Genomic DNA, 21,875 nt, shown 5'->3' with positions numbered 1-21,875 from the left:
TTCTCAACAAATATTTCGCACTCTATCGACGTCGAGTGTTTTACACGACATGAAGTACTGTAAATAGGCCATTTCCGAGTTCCCCCGGCCTCTGTTTCAAAACGAGGATAGGTGCTCAGCCTTTGATATGGAAATCATTTTTCATTCTCATGAAAATAAAATTCATTTTCCCAAGAAAGGTTGTGCACCTAGCCTCATTTTGAAAGTGAGGGTTTTTGGAACTGGGAATTGGCCTATTGATTTTGTTATATTGAGGTTGCGAGTGGTACTGGGTGGTTTTTGTGTCGAATTGCATTATCGGACTGTTCATGGAACGCTATCTCTTCTTAGGTTGCACAGGAAAATGGGTCAAAATTATTAAAATATTAAAATTCTAACATGACTCCGAGGTTTTCTGGTAATTTTTCTATATTTGGTTTGGTTTTCTTTGTGCTCAAGTCTCTTTTGAGAATTGCGAGACAGTGGAGAAGTGAAAAATTTGGAATTTTGTAAAGCTAAGCCTCGGAGTCATGTTAGAATTTTAATATATCGAACGTGGGCTATTTTTGTATTTTCTTTTTAAATTATTGAGGAGTTTTGCAATTTTCATTCAAATGAATTTTCCCAGAATAAAACACTCCCTTCGTTGTTTACCGACACCGGCCCTCTGAAGCGAACGAAGTGTGCAAACAAGCGAACGATGTGCTTTTGCGCATGAAAATGATTCTCTTAGAAAAAATTGTCGTTTTTTTGATAAGTCTTGTTCAAGTACGCACGTCAGTTTGCAGTCACTTTCGAGGTGGAACATTCGCATACAAGCCAGTTGACCCAAGCAATCCTGCGAATACGACGGTAGGTTTTCGTGATCAAACAATGCAAAGGGTCTGCACGATGTCAACCATCCACGGAATCTTTTGCGTTCTCTTTACCCGCTTGATCTTCATCGTGTTTTAAAAAAGGGGAAATTCGGCTAAAATGGGTTTACATTGGTTCGCCAAACGCCTATCCTTAGGGATAGAAATATCTACAGACTTAGTTCCCGTGGGCCATGTCCAAATGTTCAGGCAAATGTGCACAAAACGCATCCATTCAGTGTTCACAAATTACAGCTGACTCACTCGTTTTCTTCATGATCTTTTATTTAAACCTCAGAGATGGTTTAAGGCATTAGGTTGTTTCTAAATGAGTAACCACGGTAATGCTACTGGGAGTAGGTGAGTTCTCCTTTTGCGCTTAGCCAAATAAACGATGTAACGTGTTTTCTTCGAATTGGCGACTTATAGTACGTAACAAATACCTAATTAAACATAGCGCAGAATGCCTATAACGCTCTAATGCGAGGACCACTTGGATAAACTGCGGGACGGTGGTAAAGCCGATTCTTAATTGGTCCATATCAGAATAAATCCAGACGCCAAATGCAAACTGATTGGACAGCTAGTTAGGGTAATTTATTATCCATCTGGTTAGACAATACTAACACTAACCGATTTAACGAGGAAATTGCGAAAGCAATGTAAGGTTACTGCCAAAGGAAAGTAAAATTCCTTTGCTGTTCGTTTGGGTTCATGAGAGTTAGAGTCAATTGGTAACGTCGCTGTTGTTGCTTTAGTTGGTGGAACGTTTTGAACGTGTTTTGAGTTTTAAGGTTTTCAAGTTTTTTTTTTGTCGCAGAAGGCGGGATCTTTGTACTGACAGTGTTGCGTTTGTAGCTAATATTCAAATGTAACTCGACCCCAACAACGTCCGGCATGAACAGGTATTTGTTTACATAGTTTGTTTTTGCTTTTAAGTTCGATTAACCAAAGTAGTTTTTCTCGGAAAATTGCATAACAACCAAATGCGACTATGAGACTACCTTTGCTTCACCGGTCACAAAAAATAAATTAATGAATGAATGAATAAATAGTTAATTAATGACACTAATTAAAGCAAATGAAGCTCTTTAAAAGCCGTGCAAAACTAGAAAATAAAGGGAGAAAATGCTAAAAATTTAGGCTGCACCCCTCCTTGTCTCGGAACCATGTATTGGGTTCAATAATAAGGTGTTCATAGTAACCATTTTCTTTTCTTTTTTTATTTGGACAAAGTAATCGTTTCGCTTATACTTCTCGCACAAGTGAACAATTCGGTTGGCAAACAGTTTCTAGTAAGATGATTCACAAGCAAGCCACAACAAGCCAGCTGACCAAGCAATCAACCAAGCAAGGAGAAATGCTTTCCGTTCGATGGTTTTGTTTTTTTTTTTTTCATGACGGACGGAGGGTAAACTGTATTAGCTTCCTTGACCACTTTGAGTCTTGCTCGCCAGCTTCGCACGACTTGCTGCTGTTCCTTTTTTTCTTCAACAGTCGAAGAAAAATTATTTCTAAGGTTCATATTTTATAACAGTGTCCTAGGATGTTGCAGTAAATGCCAAGTTCTACTGACAGTGTATGCTATGCAGTATTTTGATCTTACTTGGGTTAACTGTTTAAAGCAAGAGAGGATAAAGGGGACAGAGAAGGCATCCGCCATACACACCCTATTCCATAGGTAATTCGTGTCGAGTTTTTTTTAGAATCGGGATAAAGTTACCTCGCGCGCTGCGTGGATGTTTCGTGGAGGTTTCGCATGACTAAACAACGTGCAAAACATGTCGGGCGAAAGGCAATGAAAGGGTAAAGAGATCGAGAGTATTCCTGAATGTTGAAGCGAAATAAGTCTGCGCTCACCTGGGACAAGGGAATCGCTGGACTCTTTGACATCCCGTGAAATCAGTTTGACTCCGAGGTTTTCTGGTAATTTTTCTATATTTGGTTTGGTTTTCTTTGTGCTCAAGTCTCTTTTGAGAATTGCGAGACAGTGGAGAAGTGAAAAATTTGGAATTTTGTAAAGCTAAGCCTCGGAGTCATGTTAGAATTTTAATATATCGAACGTGGGCTATTTTTGTATTTTCTTTTTAAATTATTGAGGAGTTTTGCAATTTTCATTCAAATGAATTTTCCCAGAATAAAACACTCCCTTCGTTGTTTACCGACACCGGCCCTCTGAAGCGAACGAAGTGTGCAAACAAGCGAACGATGTGCTTTTGCGCATGAAAATGATTCTCTTAGAAAAAATTGTCGTTTTTTTGATAAGTCTTGTTCAAGTACGCACGTCAGTTTGCAGTCACTTTCGAGGTGGAACATTCGCATACAAGCCAGTTGACCCAAGCAATCCTGCGAATACGACGGTAGGTTTTCGTGATCAAACAATGCAAAGGGTCTGCACGATGTCAACCATCCACGGAATCTTTTGCGTTCTCTTTACCCGCTTGATCTTCATCGTGTTTTAAAAAAGGGGAAATTCGGCTAAAATGGGTTTACATTGGTTCGCCAAACGCCTATCCTTAGGGATAGAAATATCTACAGACTTAGTTCCCGTGGGCCATGTCCAAATGTTCAGGCAAATGTGCACAAAACGCATCCATTCAGTGTTCACAAATTACAGCTGACTCACTCGTTTTCTTCATGATCTTTTATTTAAACCTCAGAGATGGTTTAAGGCATTAGGTTGTTTCTAAATGAGTAACCACGGCAATGCTACTGGGAGTAGGTGAGTTCTCCTTTTGCGCTTAGCCAAATAAACGATGTAACGTGTTTTCTTCGAATTGGCGACTTATAGTACGTAACAAATACCTAATTAAACATAGCGCAGAATGCCTATAACGCTCTAATGCGAGGACCACTTGGATAAACTGCGGGACGGTGGTAAAGCCGATTCTTAATTGGTCCATATCAGAATAAATCCAGACGCCAAATGCAAACTGATTGGACAGCTAGTTAGGGTAATTTATTATCCATCTGGTTAGACAATACTAACACTAACCGATTTAACGAGGAAATTGCGAAAGCAATGTAAGGTTACTGCCAAAGCAAAGTAAAATTCCTTTGCTGTTCGTTTGGGTTCATGAGAGTTAGAGTCAATTGGTAACGTCGCTGTTGTTGCTTTAGTTGGTGGAACGTTTTGAACGTGTTTTGAGTTTTAAGGTTTTCAAGTTTTTTTTTTGTCGCAGAAGGCGGGATCTTTGTACTGACAGTGTTGCGTTTGTAGCTAATATTCAAATGTAACTCGACCCCAACAACGTCCGGCATGAACAGGTATTTGTTTACATAGTTTGTTTTTGCTTTTAAGTTCGATTAACCAAAGTAGTTTTTCTCGGAAAATTGCATAACAACCAAATGCGACTATGAGACTACCTTTGCTTCACCGGTCACAAAAAATAAATTAATGAATGAATGAATAAATAATTAATTAATGACAATAATTAAAGCAAATGAAGCTCTTTAAAAGCCGTGCAAAACTAGAAAATAAAGGGAGAAAATGCTAAAAATTTAGGCTGCACCCCTCCTTGTCTCGGAACCATGTATTGGGTTCAATAATAAGGTGTTCATAGTAACCATTTTCTTTTCTTTTTTTATTTGGACAAAGTAATCGTTTCGCTTATACTTCTCGCACAAGTGAACAATTCGGTTGGCAAACAGTTTCTAGTAAGATGATTCACAAGCAAGCCACAACAAGCCAGCTGACCAAGCAATCAACCAAGCAAGGAGAAATGCTTTCCGTTCGATGGTTTTGTTTTTTTTTTTTTCATGACGGACGGAGGGTAAACTGTATTAGCTTCCTTGACCACTTTGAGTCTTGCTCGCCAGCTTCGCACGACTTGCTGCTGTTCCTTTTTTTCTTCAACAGTCGAAGAAAAATTATTTCTAAGGTTCATATTTTATAACAGTGTCCTAGGATGTTGCAGTAAATGCCAAGTTCTACTGACAGTGTATGCTATGCAGTATTTTGATCTTACTTGGGTTAACTGTTTAAAGCAAGAGAGGATAAAGGGGACAGAGAAGGCATCCGCCATACACACCCTATTCCATAGGTAATTCGTGTCGAGTTTTTTTTAGAATCGGGATAAAGTTACCTCGCGCGCTGCGTGGATGTTTCGTGGAGGTTTCGCATGACTAAACAACGTGCAAAACATGTCGGGCGAAAGGCAATGAAAGGGTAAAGAGATCAAGAGTATTCCTGAATGTTGAAGCGAAATAAGTCTGCGCTCACCTGGGACAAGGGAATCGCTGGACTCTTTGACATCCCGTGAAATCAGTTTAACTCGAAGTTGTCGTAACCTCAGTGCCTTAATAGTCGACTTAATAAAATGAGAAATTTCGCCGGTCTGTTGGAACTGGTCGTTTGTACAATAAAACAATTAAGTAGGACACCAAGTGTTATTGTTGTTGGATAATAAAAGACTGATAAAAGAATCAATATCAAACCAGAAATTGCTGTCTTCAAACTATAAATTATAAATGATCCTGAGAGAATATTCAGTGTGTTAACGATTTCCCTGCGGTACTGTTAGCTCTATACAAGAGAGGAAGGGCGATTCTTTTTTTATTTCCGTTTCACTGCCACAGCTTTAGCAGAAATATCTCTGTAGTCGTTTTCGTCGACAAAACGAATAGCAATATCGCTCTCCGCGTCTTCCGCCATTTTGTTCTGCGTCTATTCGTGAAGGACGCGTGCCTCTGAGCGTGGGTCATCCACGCGGAACACATTCGCGCTATGTGATTGGCTGTTGTCTAATCCCCTTTGAGATCTGTGGTGTTTAAAATAACTCGAGACGAATTACCTATGGAATAGGGTGTGTATGGGAGATGCCTTCTCTTCCCCTTTATCCTCTCTTGGTTTAAAGGTATAACTGCATGTCATTTATACAAGGTCCTTTAGGGCTGCTTTACGTGAGCATTCCGTTCGGAGGTCTAAACGTGGAATTTAACCGTAGCTTATTTTATGTGCAATTGTTTTTGGCTGGGCATTCAGTTAGAATGTTATCAACGTAGCATTTAGTGTAAAAAGAGTTACTAGCTCGCTCTTTTTCAGTGGAAGCTAAAAGTGAATGCTGGTACTGGGACTAGAACGTGTTAGCTGTAACAACGAACTCCTCTTGACTTCCCACTGAAAAAGGGCTTAGCCCGAAAATATCAGGAAACTTTAATTTGAATTTTTATGGAACTTTTTGCTCATAAATTCGTCGCAAATGGAGAAAGAAAAACTTACCTGCGTTTAAGCGGGCGCTTCAAATTCCTTAAACCTCTCAACGAAAGCTGCCGACAATTCGACCATCATTATCTCAGCATTTGTCCTCTTGGGTACGATGATGTCACAAATAAAACCTCTTTGAAAAGAACATGAAATGGGTTGCCGTAAAGGGACAACCATTAGTCACGAAATTCTTCCCAGTCGTGTTTTGCCTATAGCTAACCTGGAGTTAACTGAAAATACTCCGCTCATGCTTAAAATGGACCCTGAAAAATAAGAGGGAGACATCAGGTTCCTCTGCAATTTCTTTATAATAACCTTGATTTTAAAAAATTAATGACAAATCATGTACCAAAGGGCTATATGATTTTAAGTTTAAACATCTTAGCTTCCGTTTCTACTGTCCTTTTATAGCCAAAGACAATTATTACGATAACTTTCTTTCCACGTGACATTGTCAGACCACTATCATTAGTGGTGAATTCCGACTGTTCACTTGACCCGTGTCTGTCACGCATGTTTATTTTTCCTAGAATTAACCACTCCCTTCTTTGTTTGTTTACATCTTCTTAAGCGAAGAGTGTCGACCAGCGAGCGCTTCACGACTGCATGAGAATGAAGCTATTTGAAATGTACATCGCTCTTTTGATATGTCTTGTGCAAGTGCACGATTCAGTTTGCAGTCACTTTCGAGGTGGCACGTTTACGTACAGGCCAGTTGAACCAAACAATCCTGCGAATTTGAGGGTAAGTTCCCAGGATGAAATCGTCATAACGATGTCAACTGTCGACGGGAATGATAACAGTTTATTAATATATTGCCGTAACCCTAGAACCCACCAGGTGTTTTCAAAAAGCAATAACGCTAAGAATGGGTTTTTCTTGCCTTTTTTCCCTTCCCTAAATGACATCTCACTGACGTCTTGAGGGGTAATGATATTAAACATTGAAAGAGTTGTTGTCCATAAGCCCTGCACGTTGAAGTAACAACTTGTCCACCCTCATTCGTTGCGCAGAATTCAACCATAAAAATTGCCGAAAAAAAGTGAAAATTGTTCGTTTTCTTTAAAACTCTCACGAAGTAGCGTTTAATGATATGTTTTCAATACGGTTTGTTTAATATTACATGTAGTTTGTCTTTAAGTAAAGCGTTTCCGTGGCTCCCAATGAATGTTGTATCTTGCTCTTTCTAAGAAAATGCAGCTAATGGCGGAATTTTCTTTCAGACAGTATAACTTTGAAAAGGAAGTGTCTGACTCAGTGCTTTTCTTTGAAAATACATCACATTGTTCAGTTAATCTTGAACATGAAGAGCAATGTAAAATGATTTAGCGTGTAATATATTGAGCCAAGGCAAACTAATGCAAAGATGTTCATTACAATTCAACGTAAGTTTCATGACCAATTTCTGAGAATTTGCCTCTTTAGTTGGTAATCGCTAACGCTGACGTTAGACCTTAGCACCGTAAAGGCAAGTTAATCGTGACAGCTAACCTGATCTATTCAAAAAGATCGATCTAGGTAAACGCATATATATACCTGTGTTTTGTAGGCATATCCTGCGCAATCCTAGGATTAATTAACAATTATTGGATGAGGTTTTTGCCATATCTGGAGTAATGGAGTTTGAGGTAAAAAGTAAGTGTTATTCGCCTTCGGCTGATAACATTTACTGAGACCTTGATTATTCTGGGTATCGCAAAAACCAAATATAATATATGTTTTTATAATACACTATTTTGAGGAAAATAACCACAATTAACACAACAACGCACAAAACACGGTTTGACATTGCGGGTTTTCGTGATCATGCATTACGCGCGCAACCTACCGATGCTAGAGGATAATTTAATCCGTATTATAATGTCCATATTAAGCGGACCGTCAAGATGAAGATCGTCAAAGGACATCAATTTAAATCAATTTTACACTGACTTGGGTTTTTTTATGTTATATAACTTTAAACTAAGACTCCTGGATGATATAGTTCAAATATTTTCAGGACATTAACATATTTCTTTCAAAATGCAAATGCGAATGTTGATGACACCGTATTGCTTTTGCGACGTTTAGGAAACAGACTGTAGACCTCGCACGGTGATTTACCAATAGAAATGTTTCAACCAGACGTTTGAAAGGGTTTTTTCGTAAGCAGTAGCCAGTGACACCACACACGGTTCGATATTTGCAGTGGAACCTCTCATTTGGGACACCTCCATTCAGGGGACACAAAATTTGGTGCCGGAAAATGTTCACATAATCTTAAGTTTGTGTCCGTTACCTCTATTGAGGGAACACTTTTTCTGAGTCCCAAACCTGGGGTTTAACCTCTATTCAGGGGACACCAAAGAACTCAAACACGTGACTGATTAGAAAAAGGGTTGATACATGTAAGTTTAAGTTCACACTAGTCACAATGACAACAGCTTTCATGAGCTGTCTCACGTGAATAGAGTGTTTTCACTCATGTTGCCAGCATCTATGCAAATTTATAGGAACAAAAGAAAGCGTTTGCATAAGAAAAGAGTACAACTCCCACAGGACCGGTTTGGGACAACAACATGGCCGCCGTTTCATTGTTTTGGGACACCAATATGGCCGCTGTGACGTCATGTGAAAACACTCTATAGATGAACAGTATTTGTGGGAATTCAACACTTAATATCGCAGAGATAAGTTAATCATTATTTTTTACACATTATCTAGCCACATGAAGTAATGACTGAAGCAGATTCCGGGGCAGAATAAAAGAAAACTATTTTATTATTTGGATAATTATTAACAAACCCCAGCCCAATCTCCATTCAGGGGACACCTTTATTCAGGGCACACTTTTCTTGGTCCCGAGGGTGTCCCCTGAATAGAGGTTTCACTGTATTGATAGGGAGCTTAAGCAACTACGACGACCACCACAACGACGACTTTAATGATCAACACAGCAACTCTGCACGTGCATCACGCTTTCTAGTACATTTCTTTGACGTCCACTGCACGACGACGACGTGTAACCTCCTAATTTGACGTTTTGTGGAGGATGTTGTCATACGACGACGAATTTTCGTTCCTCTTTTTGAAACTGAATAAAATCCTTAAGAATTCAACTCCAGAAAAAAGTCGCCAGCATTTGACATATTGAGCGGGTCCAAAATGTTCTCGTTTTGTTCTGCAAAAACATAATAGAGCCCCTCTCTATGGATTCTCGCCTTGAAACGTTGAACATTCAACATTTATGAGGGATAACAACGATAAATTGTTGAAAAAAAATGTTGAACTGTGTGTCGTTGGCTCTACAGTTTAAAACCTGTCATTTCTGCAGCTCACAGAAATCCCTAGCGTATGAAATCAATGATGTGTGTAATGTGGTAGCTTACATTACTGATCACGAGGAGTTATCCTGTACAAAAGTTAACTAATTTTATCATTGGATCATAGGCCAGTATAAGGTGTTTCTGTAAATGAATGGCTTGACAGCCGAAGTGAAAAAGTTTATTATTATTATTATTATTATTATTATTTTTTTTTATTATTTCGATTTTTCATTTTTTTTTCAAGAAACATATCACGATCTAAATTCAGTTGTGAAAATTAGCGCAACCTAAAGATTGGGATAATTTATAGACATTTCCCTTTGGTGTCCCTATTAACCAGATTTCACTGTAATTACAGTAGTGTACTAATAGTCCATTCCCCGTTGCAGGTGATAATCTCCTTCCGGATTGGATGGCGAAGATCTTTCTCCTCCTCCACACAATGTTATCAAAGTACTATAAGCTCCGGTCAGCTTATTGGTCCTTACGCAGAGCTAAGATGCGTTTACAGTCCATGTTACGGCAGAGTAGGCCTTTTGTATTTCAAATGCACTGATTTTAGCGTGAACGAAGACTGGACTACTGGCACCAACAGCTTCCAGTACACGTTCGTTACTCCTGGGTCGTCAGCTCCTTACTATCGTTTGAGGTACCATCTATACTGTTTCATGCAATGTGCTGACTATACGCGCGGTCTGATTGGACGATAACTAATGTTTGCCCCATGTAAAGGAATTACGTATTCCGGAATTCGGGAAATTTTTGCTTCTGGAATCCGGAATCCTGGCCTTTGGAATCTGCATAACAGCTCAAGGAATCCGGAATCCAACTGACGTTTGGAATTCGGAATCCAAGTTCCACTGACAAAGACCATGGAATCCAATACCTGGAATCCGAATCCACGTTGAGGAATAATGCAGAATCCAAGACTGCCTTGGATTCCCTTACATGGGGCGATAAGGTGTGTTAAGCGCCGCATAGTTGATAGGTCTGTTTTGCCCTGGCGAAATGCAGCATTGGTGACACAAAAAAAACCCTAAAGAAGAACATCGCTGAACAGACGAGCGCTACTAGGAAAGGTTGTCTATTTTTTTTTCTTTTTTTTTTTCGTGGTATAATACAAATATACGATGGCATCTGCAAGCAAAACTGTAATAACAAAAAAGGTTTTACCCATTGATGGGCTCATGGGTTTACAGATTACAAATGCGCGATTTGCCAAAAGGCTCTAATACCAATACTTTGATGCAACAGGAATTGGTAAAACTGGGAAACGAAACTTGTAACAAGTCAGCGAGAAGCAACGCTGTAATGTTTGCTTAGAGAGCACCCAAGAGAAGCCTTTCATTTTTATTTTTATTTTATTATTTCCATGTTATCATCTGCGCAACAATGGCACAATTGGGAAAGAAACAGGGTTATTTAGTACTAATTAGGAAAAAATCTAAAACTAAACATACAGGACAGAGCTGAACAACGTCTGCGCATGTGCAGAGACGGGCGGGCGAGGTCTGGGATCTAAACTACTATCGTTTGCAAAAGGATAACTTTTTTATTGCCACAACAAGTATTGACGTACATATAGTAGTATATACATATAGTAAAATAAAATCACAAAAAAGTCATACAAGATATTTGATTTCAAGTCAAGGGATTCTACGTTTTACAAAGCAATTGAAAAACGTAGCGATGTTTCGAGCATGCAACTAATTTGTATGCCTAAACAAAGAAAATAAGTATTGCTACCAAAAACAGAAAGGTACGAGGCTAAAATAAACAAATAAATCAAGAAAAACGTATATACAAATGGTAAAATAAAATCAGACAAAAAGTCACACAAGATATTTGCTTTCAAGTCGAGGGATTCTACCTTTTATGCTTCTCATATACTGTTAATGCAATAGATTTTGTGAGAGGTTATTTTAAAAGCGAGACCATTTCCGTACGAAGACGTTTGAGTAGTTATTGTGGAATGCAATCCGCTTTTCAATTCCTATCGAGTTCATAAGTACCTGTATATTCACCTGCAGCTTAGGAAGCTTGTTCCCAAGCCTGCAGGTGTATATGTAATGTCTAGCTATAAGGAGTAGGTGATGAAAGAGAAGGTCTTTTACGTCGTCAGTGAGACCGAAACAGAGAGACAAAGAGGGAGAGACGTTTTCTAAATCTTTGAAATTTTGAGAGATCCACTCGAACATGCTCTTCCAGAGGTTCTGAGTGTATTTGCAAGTCCAGAATAGATGAACGAGGATTTCTTTTTGTTGCTCGCAAAAGGAGCAGGAATCTGTTTGCTTGATACCTATTTTGTACAGAAAGTCATTTGTGGCGATTTTTCTGTGAAGGAATTTAGATTGGAACGCTCTAAGCTTTGACTCTGTTGTACACAGAGATGATAGGCAGTACGTATTTTCCATTTTACTATTATACTAAGATTACAATGTATGTCTCTCTCTTCCAACCGCTTTCCCTGACTTGATGGTATAGAAGCTTTTCCGTTTATTAGACATTCATAAATTTTATTGGAAACTTTGGTGTGAGACAGAAGGGTGTCAACTGGATCCTTTGGAGTTGGGCCATGATAGGCTGTAGAGTGTACTTTCTTGTAATGTGATATAGCAGATATCCCTTTGTGATATTCGAGATAGGTGGTTTTGATGCTATATTTATCTATGAAGGCGTTATAGCTGAGAAAATTCTAGTCGTTATCTAACAGATCAATAAAGAGTCTTGTCAGAGGTCCAAATCTTCTTCACTCTTTAATAAAAGGCAGCGTTTATTATTAGGGACATTTGAAAAACCATTCTCAGCTCAGCTCACAGGAGCTATTTTATTGCATACACCAGTATACAACAACAGTAAAAATTAATGTGAGAAGAGAAAATAGGTACTATATATAAGTAATACAATCGATGCCTGCTGGTAAAAAGATATCATTGACTTGAAGTTGTCTCTAAGCTTCGTTACAAGCAGAAGCACAATCTGACTGCTTGTAAACTCTCTTTATTCTTTTTATTCTTTACTCTTCCTTTATTTTCCTCAATCCTTGATTATTCTGCTTCAGTACATAAGACTTGTTATGAATGGTAAACTTTTAGTTAATACCGACCAAAACTCACAGTAAACTTGTTTTTTTCTTTTCTGAAGACTTCACAAGCTTTAAACTTTAAAAGTTTATCATGCTAGTAAAAGGTGCAAAAAATTAAACAAATGAACAGGCTTAACTAAATAAATAAATTCTGCAGCTCGGCAAGCCACAAGCTATATGTAAGAAAAGGCTTCTTTGATCGCGCTAACATTTGTGTATGTTTAAAAGCTTTAATAAGCTGAACTAGGCATAATATCTTGTGTCTGATTGCGCTCATTGCCCGTTTTCGTGCCACCAAGTGAACGACCCACGAGAGTCATCGTTCGGCTATATTACAAGGATTTGCTCTTCTTCAAACTTAAAAAGGTAATATTAAAGTAAATCGTTTACGTACCATCGAAGAAAAGTCGCCAAAAGTCCATCAATGCTCTTTTTCTCTCAGTCATCTTTCTGCTAAAACTTGCGATCAAAACAATAAAAAACCTTGCCGAGACGGTCAAAAGCGTTTTCCTTGGTCCCTACCTGTAGTTGACTTAAAATTCCTTAACGAAACTTGCATGCTTTTCTAATGTATTCGCACTCGGAATTTCTTTTTCGTTAGCACTTATAACTGAGTTTACTTTATGAAACGAATTTCACGTCGCACAATTGCATCCCTCGCGCGCCTACGCTTGGAAAACAAATGATGGCACGGACATGCGCAGTACGCTATTCAGCCCTGTCAACATACAGCCCAGCTAAAGCGATAAGATGAAGGGGGTAAGGCGGAAATTTGAGGGCACTTTTCAAAGCGGAGGGCAATTATAGCGGGCTGTCAGCATTCTTTTTGCATATTTGCGTGTTCGTTAACATATCGGAATCTGTTCCAAAACACGCCATCGTATTATCTGTACTTTTCTGTTATTGTTGTTGCCGTGATAACACATCGTGAAATGTGGATCAATGGTTGAAGTTTCAGCGGCTCGGCCTGGATTTCCTTAAATCATGGAGGAGGTTCATGGCAACTGCGTATGCATGTAAATCTCACCGCGAGGAATGACACTGGGCGTTTGAATACGTCTCCAGTGACGACCATGACGCCAGTTGTGCGCCTCAAATGGGGATGTAACCACACCATTACTATCCCAGGTATGACTGTGGTCCTCTTAATATTCTGCTCGTTCACATTTTTGTTTGTATGTCCTGATGTATTCCCAGAGCAGTTTTTCCAGCAGCAGCAGTTGAAACCTTTTCTTGCTGGCGTCGATGCCAGAACTGTGGTCTTCTCTCATTATCTCTCCGGTTTTGTGGAACAAAAGTGCCAGGTCGCCAGTGAAGTTAATATATAGGTCCACTATGTATAACGCTTCTTTTTCTCTTCGGTAGACGATTTATTCCATCACTAGAATCGCAAACAACGGTGACAACAACCCTGTCTAAAATGTTCAAAAGACAGTCAAGGCGACCACCGTTCAGACAAACTGATATACAGGGTGTTTCAAATTTCGTTGCGATTGTAAATTGTATTTTGCGCAAAGCATTTAATGCTTCTTTCAGCAAATGTAAACTGATTCAGGTAAGAAATTTAACTAGATAACCGTTCAAAGCAATTTCTAACTAAAATTTGAAGAAATCATAATTTTTTTTTAATTTTTCCCCAACTGTACACGTACGCAAGGTTTTTCCCGCCATACTTTTCCTGCCCATTTTGTAGGTTTTCTATTTTGGTATTTTTATCGTTTTTTATCCACACCCGGGCTTCTACCCTATTCTGGCTTTGAATTCGTTTTTTAGGTTTTCTTGTGTAGTGGTTTTGGCCCTACCCCACCTCGAGGAGACGTGGTTTAAGTTTGTTTGCCTTCTACTCTCTTATCTTTCTGCTGATGGTATAGCTCTCTGGCCTTGGGACATTGTTGAGGCATACAAGCTACCACGGCGCGACAAGGCGACGTGGCTTTGATGTTAACGCTTTGCACATAAATTAAAATTGATTTCACAGCAAACTGCTTACTGCATAAGCCATAAAGTACGTGTTAACAGGGAATATCGTCTCCTGGCAACTAGAGCGCTGTCAGAATATGATAATTGAATCCAACAAGGAAGTAATAATGACTGCGGTAAACGATCCGCGAACAGCTGTTAAAGTAATTTTTGTCGCACGATTAATACAAGTGATAGCGGTTGTTGTTGTTTGTTTTGGTCTTGCGTGTATTGCACCAACAATACCAAAGGTTGGTCTAGAAAGGTTAATTGGCAAGTGAATCAATGGGAGGCAGCAAAGAAGGTTCTGCTAATAATACTTTTTTCTTTTCCTCTTTCGAAGATATTATACATCCATTGTGAATTAATTCAAAAGCAGGACAACATTAATATTAATTATTTTTCATTCAAAATATTTCCCCGATTCTGATTGGCTAAAAGCACACGCATAATTCACCATAACCAGCTACTGATGATCAAATTTAGAAGGAGTTTGCGTTTAATGAACCGATGACGTCAAAAGTGCAGCCGTCTTGCAGGTTAATGTACCATTAACCGAGAAGACCTGGGGACGAGGTTGAGTTGTTTTGGTTGTGAAAACAAAAAATGGCGGACATTTCAATCATTTCAAGAGTAAGATTTAGGCGAAATAATAGCTAAAAACATGGCAAGAACAGCAAGAAGACAACTCGAAGGGCGACATCTGCTATTTGGAGAATATTTGCGGAGCTGGACAACCCTAAATGTGACGAATTATGGAGATCTTGGAGGGTGTTATCCGCCTCGGCCGATAACACCCTCCTCGATCTCCATAATTCTTCATAAGAACTCAGCCTCATTCATTAATTGTTAACTATGTTTTTGTGGTTGTAAACGTCCCTTTGGGTTTACCCCGTATTTCTAGAAAGTGTTCCTTCACGGTTAAATATTAAATTAAGAATCACACCGTTTCTTACTTTTAATTTTGCTCAGTGACTGATGCTGATAACGACGAAGTTCGCTGCCGGTGGGCCAAGGGATATGAGTGTGGTGGTATCTGTGGAGGAATGCCACATGCCTGGATGGAATATGTAAGTTAAAGGGCACCCTCTGCCCTTATGTGGGACGCGGGGGTTGGAGGGAGGGGACAGTTTGGACAGATGATGAATTCTCGGTTGGGTGTTTGATTCCTAATTATGTCCGAAACCAACAATCACTTTACCATGATTAATAACTGTTTCTCGACCAAACCCCTCTGAATAATGTTTTGTGCTTGACTTGTAAAATAACACATAATTAGGGACGTGTATCATGTCATCCACAAGTTTTACTTTTATTATTGAAAAAATGGTTTGACCACCTGCTACTTATGACGTCATATCTCGTAACCATAGTAACTGACCATTACTAAACTTGTCTCAAAATGCGCATAAGGGATAAACGAACAGCTACTGAAAACTTGAGGTAGTGAGGTTTTGTTGTCTAGGAAGAAGAAATAAAAAAAAAACCAAGGTGGGAGGGGTCTGGTAACAGCCCACCCCCCACCCCTCTCCCGCTTGTACGTCCAAGGGTTAAAATGTCGGTTTAAACTGCACTTATTGAATTATGCCTAAACCTATTTGTTTCCAGTCGATGGACTATTAGTTACTATTAGTTCTATAGATTGCATTTCATAAGATATTAATGACATCATGGTTTTCACAGCGCGAGTGTAAGATCACCTATAGCGCAGTATCCAACACTGGTTATTATGGCGTCGCAGCCATGATCGAAGATTTTGCCAAGCCAACTGACACAGAGGCCTTGAGTAGCATACCGCTACAGTTCTTGGTGTACGTTTTCAATTCGAATGAAGCGTGCGACGAACGTCCTGACTTCACGGAGGAGACGCGTCCAAAGGGGTCTTGCATTGGTATTCCACCTGGAGGAACGTATTTCGATCGAATCATCGTGCGGGCTGGAGGACCATCAAAGAGGTGACGTACAGATGTGGTTATGTGTTGTTGTTGTTGTTGTTGTTTTGTGTGTGGATATATGTTGATACAGTCTACCTTTACCTTGTGGATGTTTTACTGAACTCACGCTATACAGACTTGGAACGCGGTGAGATTCGTTTCTTCTATTTTTTAATCTCCTGCTTTCTCGCTTTTGTTATACACACTGTAGCTCAATTCTTTTTCTTTTGCATATTTCTGAATTTAAAATCTTTTTTCGCCCACTAAGACCAGGGAATAGTCGCATAAAAACAGTAAAGTTGGAAACATCAGCTACCATCTGCAGCTAAACCCAACCGGTGATATCAGTATTAACGGATGTAGTATAAGAGCTTCATAAATCTCACTGACTCCCCTGAACTTGCTACCACCCTCTCGGGGGGATTCAAAGACGCTGAGCTTTTCATAGGCTAGTGCATAAATTGTTAGGTCAGACGAAAACGCTAAGGGCTTTCGTCTAGCCCCCCAGGGGCCCCACTCACATATTTTAATGACGGGGGGGTCCGATAGAGGTTCATATTTTATACCCAAAAAAATCCCTCAGTGTTTTTGCATCAGCAAATTTTATTAATCTTCTGAAATAACTGAGTCAGCGACACATCTTTGTATAGGTTCATAAACCACTTTGCAAGCTTGATGTTATCTTACTAATATTTTCAAGAGAACTTCTTCATACAATAAAAATGGGATCACAACTGACTGGACCTCTTAGCTCTTGCTGGAACTCAACAGCATTGACTCCCGGTTTGAGTTTAGTTTACAAAATTAGTTTTCCTTGCCTTTATTTTTACATAGCAACGTGATCATTTGATAATAGATATATATCAGCGGGTAAACATCTAATTCAGAAAATGTTTACTTTGTATACAGTGTTTCCATTGTGGTCTTGATGACTGGCTTGAAAGGCCTTGAATTACGTGACCTAAAAAATTGAATATTTCTCTCTGGATTAGATGCGCGTGGAGTGCCGGTAATTACTTTTCAAATAGATTACAATCTCAGAAATATCCCGTAATACCACACAAGCAGTAAATTGCGCTTATGTTATTGTTGATTTGAGCTGATGAAAAATACAATACCCAAAAAAGTCCCTGTGTTGTTTTCGCAACCCAAAAAAATCCCGGCGTCTTTCATAGACCCAAAAAAATCCCTTTTGGCCAAAATGTCAGACCCAAAAAATCCTTCGGGCCCCCCCGTCATTAAAATATGTGAGTGGGGGCCCCTGGGTTTAGCCCACTGTAACTCTTTATTTTTACGCCAGACCGTAGAAGTAACCTATGACTTTAACATTTAGGCGTTCTAGCCTCTCTACCATTCAAAAACCTGTCCAGTCCGTCCAAACATTTTCTCTGCCAGAGTTGGTTCGACAGTGAATCTGTTAAAACCATGTAATCTTTATTTACTTTTTTTTTTTCGTTTTCAAGGAAACTGTTTTCTGCTCCCTAATACTTTCTGGCCATTACGGATACTATAAAGCTTGCGGACACGAGGATGTCCAAAATTATGGGAGTTTACTGGAGGTTAAAATCAAAGAAAATCTTCGAAAATCGACTTGTTCCAGGCATAAGTAGTAGTCTTTCCATCTATCACCAGCGTAGGTAGATGTCATTTCGAATCATTACTACAGGGAGTTACATCGTCATACTTCTTTCCCAGCAAATTTGTTGAAGGTGCTAAAATCACTGTCCCTCTTGCACGTAACCTCGTCTGTTTCATTGATTGTTTGAGCCCGATTGTTGCACCAAATTTACTTGGTTAGTTAATAATCCTTTTTCCAGGCTTAATGTGTAGCGGTGAAGCTATGGTGACGTCAGTGTTTACGATAAAGGGTTTGATTGTTTTCAGTGATAGATGCAAGCTGATTTGTCCGACGTTAAGTTTTTTATGAAACTGGCCCCTGAGGTGATAGAAAAATTAATAGGTAAGGGTAAAACGTGGCACTTCACATGGGACGAACCTATTTCTACTGAGCAAGAAAAATATATTTTGCTCATTGGCATTAGGTTCATCGCATGTGAAAGTCGTCGTTTGACCCGGGCCTCCACCTCGTGTTTAGGTTTAGTGTTGTCTTCATGATTGAGTTGTTGGTGGGGCCTGCACTTATATACTTTATTTACAAAAAGCTTGTACGTATTTCCTTCAATAATAGCCGAAACTTGTATAAGCTCCCTTAAGCTTACCCTTCTTTCTTGAAATGTATGAAATGATCATCTCCTTCCAATAATTGCCACCACTCTGTCATTCTTTCACAGTTGTTTTTGTTCAGAAGTTCATATGAAGTTCTATCCAGAGATACTTAGAGCTCTTTGGAATTAGAACACTTAAAAAAACCTGTTTTCAGATTGTTTGCTGAAAATTAGTATTATACGAAGGACTTCTGGAGAGTACATTTAAAATCATCGCCTTGCTCAAGCAATTGTTGTCCCTCGAATAACCGTCCATGATTTGAGGGAAAACGGTATAATTGATCTGATGTTAACATGTATGTCTTCGTGGCGCAGAATCGTGGAGGTAACGACCAACAGCCCGCAAGGTTTCATCAAATCTCCAGTGGCTCTTTATGCACCGCAGGAGTATTACGTCAATGTCACGTGGACTCCAACGTCATCAAAGATAGAAACTAAGATATTTTGTTTTATTGGATTAGAGGATACTGGGTAAGGCATTCATTGAAATCTCATACGCTATGGAGGCTATGAAATCTAACAGTGTTTAGTATTTATCAAATCAGTGAATAGCAATTTTCGCGGGTTTTGATTGGCTCCCGTAAGTCGGAATATCCTTGGCTATTCACTGTTTGCGACGGGAGCCAAGATGGCGTCTCGTTTCGAGACATTTTCGAAAGGCGAAATTTGAGCGATAAATGAAGCATTCGTACAAATACGAAGACAGCGACGAACTTTGGCTTGTCATTGTTTACTGGTAGGTAGAAAATTATTTTCATGCTGAATTTGCAAAAAAAAAAACAAAAAAACAAAAACAAAAAAAAAAACGTAAAAATCCACTTGATGAAATACCCGAAATGTTTTTAAATTGTGAACGATGTTTCTATTAAGTGACGTCTTTAATGTACAAAAAGTTACCTTTTTCATTTTTATCCAACTGATTTGGTAAATACTAAAACAACTATCTCCCTCAGGGTCGGTGAACAGCGCTAGATACATACCTCGACGCTTCGCGTCTCGGTATATAGTACCACCATTTACCTCCTTAACGGGGGATAGTTGAATATTAGTGCCATTTTTTTCTGTACATATAGCCTTTTACTGGATTTGCGCCTGGAAGAAACGTTTGGTCTCATCGCCAGCAAATTAACGGAAATTGGACACAACAGAAATGTGCTTATCAACTGCTAATTTTTCAGCTGTAATTCTTTCATTCGGGCAAGGATTTCATGGAAAAGACATTTTCAGGCCTGATGAATAAACAAATTGACAACTTAAGTACATGCACTACTTTTAGTGTTAAATTTATACTCGCCAATCGCATCGAAAACAAACATTTCCAAAAATCCTGTTTGTCTTTAAGCAAACAACGCTGTCCTGTCTTGTGATGTATATGCTCCTTTCGTTGTATAAATAAGGGCTAAAAGTTAACCGGTCATATGATGTTGCCATGTTTGAGGATTTTGGGGGGAATCTCTCTCGAACGTTACTTAAAATTTTCAAGAATAAATGGATGAATAAATAAATGAATCAGGCCTTAACCAAACGCTCTGCTTTTAAAATATTTGTCGTCAATATTGTTTACAGGATAACAACAGACCAGCGATGTGTATCACTGCTTGTAAGAGGTAATACCAGTTACCAGTTGAAATTCGATTTAAAAGCATGTCTAATAACACATTATTTATTACCAAACAATTAAAATAAGTAAATTGTGTTCTCGGAGGGTGCCCTTGGAAATATAAAGCTGTAGAACATGCCACGGATCCCGCTGATACCGTTTTGATTCGAGAAATATTGTCATGTGCCAATAGTAAAGTAATCATCTCAATTTGACATTCACCTGTGCGTGTTAACTGCAAAAGACATCAAAGGTGGTTAAAGTAGCTGGGTAGAATAATGGAAGAACCCCGAGAATACGAACTGAAATCCAAATCCAAGCCCATGTCCTGCATGCACTAAAAAAGTAAGGCTCTTTTATCCATCCATCATAGGTAAGGTGCCGTCTGTCTTTGAGCGATTTTTTGTTTCTTTTTGGCAGTTGCTCCACCACAAATCGTGTCTCTTTCGCCGATTGGGGAAGTTCTTCCAAAGACTCGAAAGTGGAAAATAACGTTCGACAAACAGGTAAACAAGCTGCAAAAGGCCGAGGAACACCTAAAACTTGAATCAGAATAAAGGGATAAGAGTTGATTTCATTTTTTGTGGTTTATTTTCAATTGCTGAGCATTAGCCGGTTACTGGGTACTTCTGAAAGACATAGGGAAGGGTATAAGTTAATATATAAATTATAACCTGAATTAGAGTACTTTAACTGTCTAAATGGCACTTTGAATAGTGCATCTAATGGTGCCCACTTACCCGAAAAAAGGCAAAGAAATAATTGACGAACGGCAATTAAACCTGGAAGATTTCAATAAACCAACTCATTTTCTACAAGATAACGTCGAAAACAATGCAATCATCGAATACTTTTTTTTATTATTTCTTGTTTATTCACAAACTTTGTCAAGGGGCCACTCACGTAGTATCCTCCCCCCCCCCCCCCCCAACCAAAAAAAGGGAAAAGGTGAGAAGGAAGGAGTGTGTGCTTACAAGAAATTGTATTTAAACATCTAAGTTTTTTTCAAGGGCTATTTTCTATAATTTTTGTTACAGTTTGTGCGGCCTACACGTAGTAGTTATATCAAGATCCACCACTCAGACGGCACGGTGGTGTTCAGTGTCGACGTCGCCATCACAGCCGCTGTGTTGTATCCTGTTGGAAGTCTGGGGCGGACTATAGACTTCACAACTTCTGTGGTCTTTACTGAGAAGGAAACCTACTATGTGACTTTGGACCCAGGTAATTTTTCTCTTTACCATTAACATTACTCGCGAGAATATGCATGAATATCTGACACCAGACATGAATTTAAAAAAAAAAATACAGACAACTGCATGTTATTTTCACAATCTATTACCGTGAGATACACATTGCGCAGAGCGGGTATTGTTCTCGGGACAATTTACTTGCAATCTAGCTAGAAACAGGTCTGTAATATTACAGGTGAAGCGTGAGCTAAATCTCTCTCGCTGGTAAAAGTCTGCAGCGTTGTAGCGAACTGAGGTATCAAGCAAACGTCATGACAGGGTTCGTACAATACAGTATATACGTTAAGGATAACGTTTATACTTGTTGATTCGTCAAACGTTGTTCAAATATATGATCTTTCCTTTCAACTACTGTAAAATTAACCTATCCGAAACATGTGGTCAAAGTCCATAGATGTGCAATTTTTACTTATCTAAAACGCGAATCTTGTACTAAAACTAAGTCCATACAGGGCCTTTGCCGTATAGGGTAAAT

General features: G+C 39.1%; 1 protein-coding gene across 1 annotated transcript in view; it reads left to right on the top strand.

Moving 5' to 3' along the window:
* The first annotated feature begins 6,618 nt into the window (after positions 1-6,618).
* The window catches only part of LOC140949596 (integrin beta-like protein C), a 16,772-nt gene continuing 1,515 nt past the window's right edge, over positions 6,619-21,875 (top strand). The window contains exons 1-9 of the mRNA XM_073398755.1: positions 6,619-6,783; positions 9,734-9,993; positions 13,382-13,557; positions 15,361-15,458; positions 16,072-16,343; positions 18,863-19,018; positions 20,114-20,154; positions 20,568-20,653; positions 21,185-21,371. Coding sequence (XP_073254856.1) covers positions 6,646-6,783; positions 9,734-9,993; positions 13,382-13,557; positions 15,361-15,458; positions 16,072-16,343; positions 18,863-19,018; positions 20,114-20,154; positions 20,568-20,653; positions 21,185-21,371 — 1,414 coding nt within the window. The 5' untranslated portion in view covers positions 6,619-6,645. The remainder of the gene's footprint in view (positions 6,784-9,733; positions 9,994-13,381; positions 13,558-15,360; positions 15,459-16,071; positions 16,344-18,862; positions 19,019-20,113; positions 20,155-20,567; positions 20,654-21,184; positions 21,372-21,875) is intronic.

Source organism: Porites lutea, chromosome 10, assembly GCF_958299795.1.
Source record: "Porites lutea chromosome 10, jaPorLute2.1, whole genome shotgun sequence".
NCBI lineage: Eukaryota > Metazoa > Cnidaria > Anthozoa > Scleractinia > Poritidae > Porites > Porites lutea.
The sequence above is the reverse complement of the archived record's forward strand: the minus strand, read 5'-3'. Positions and strand labels throughout refer to the sequence as shown.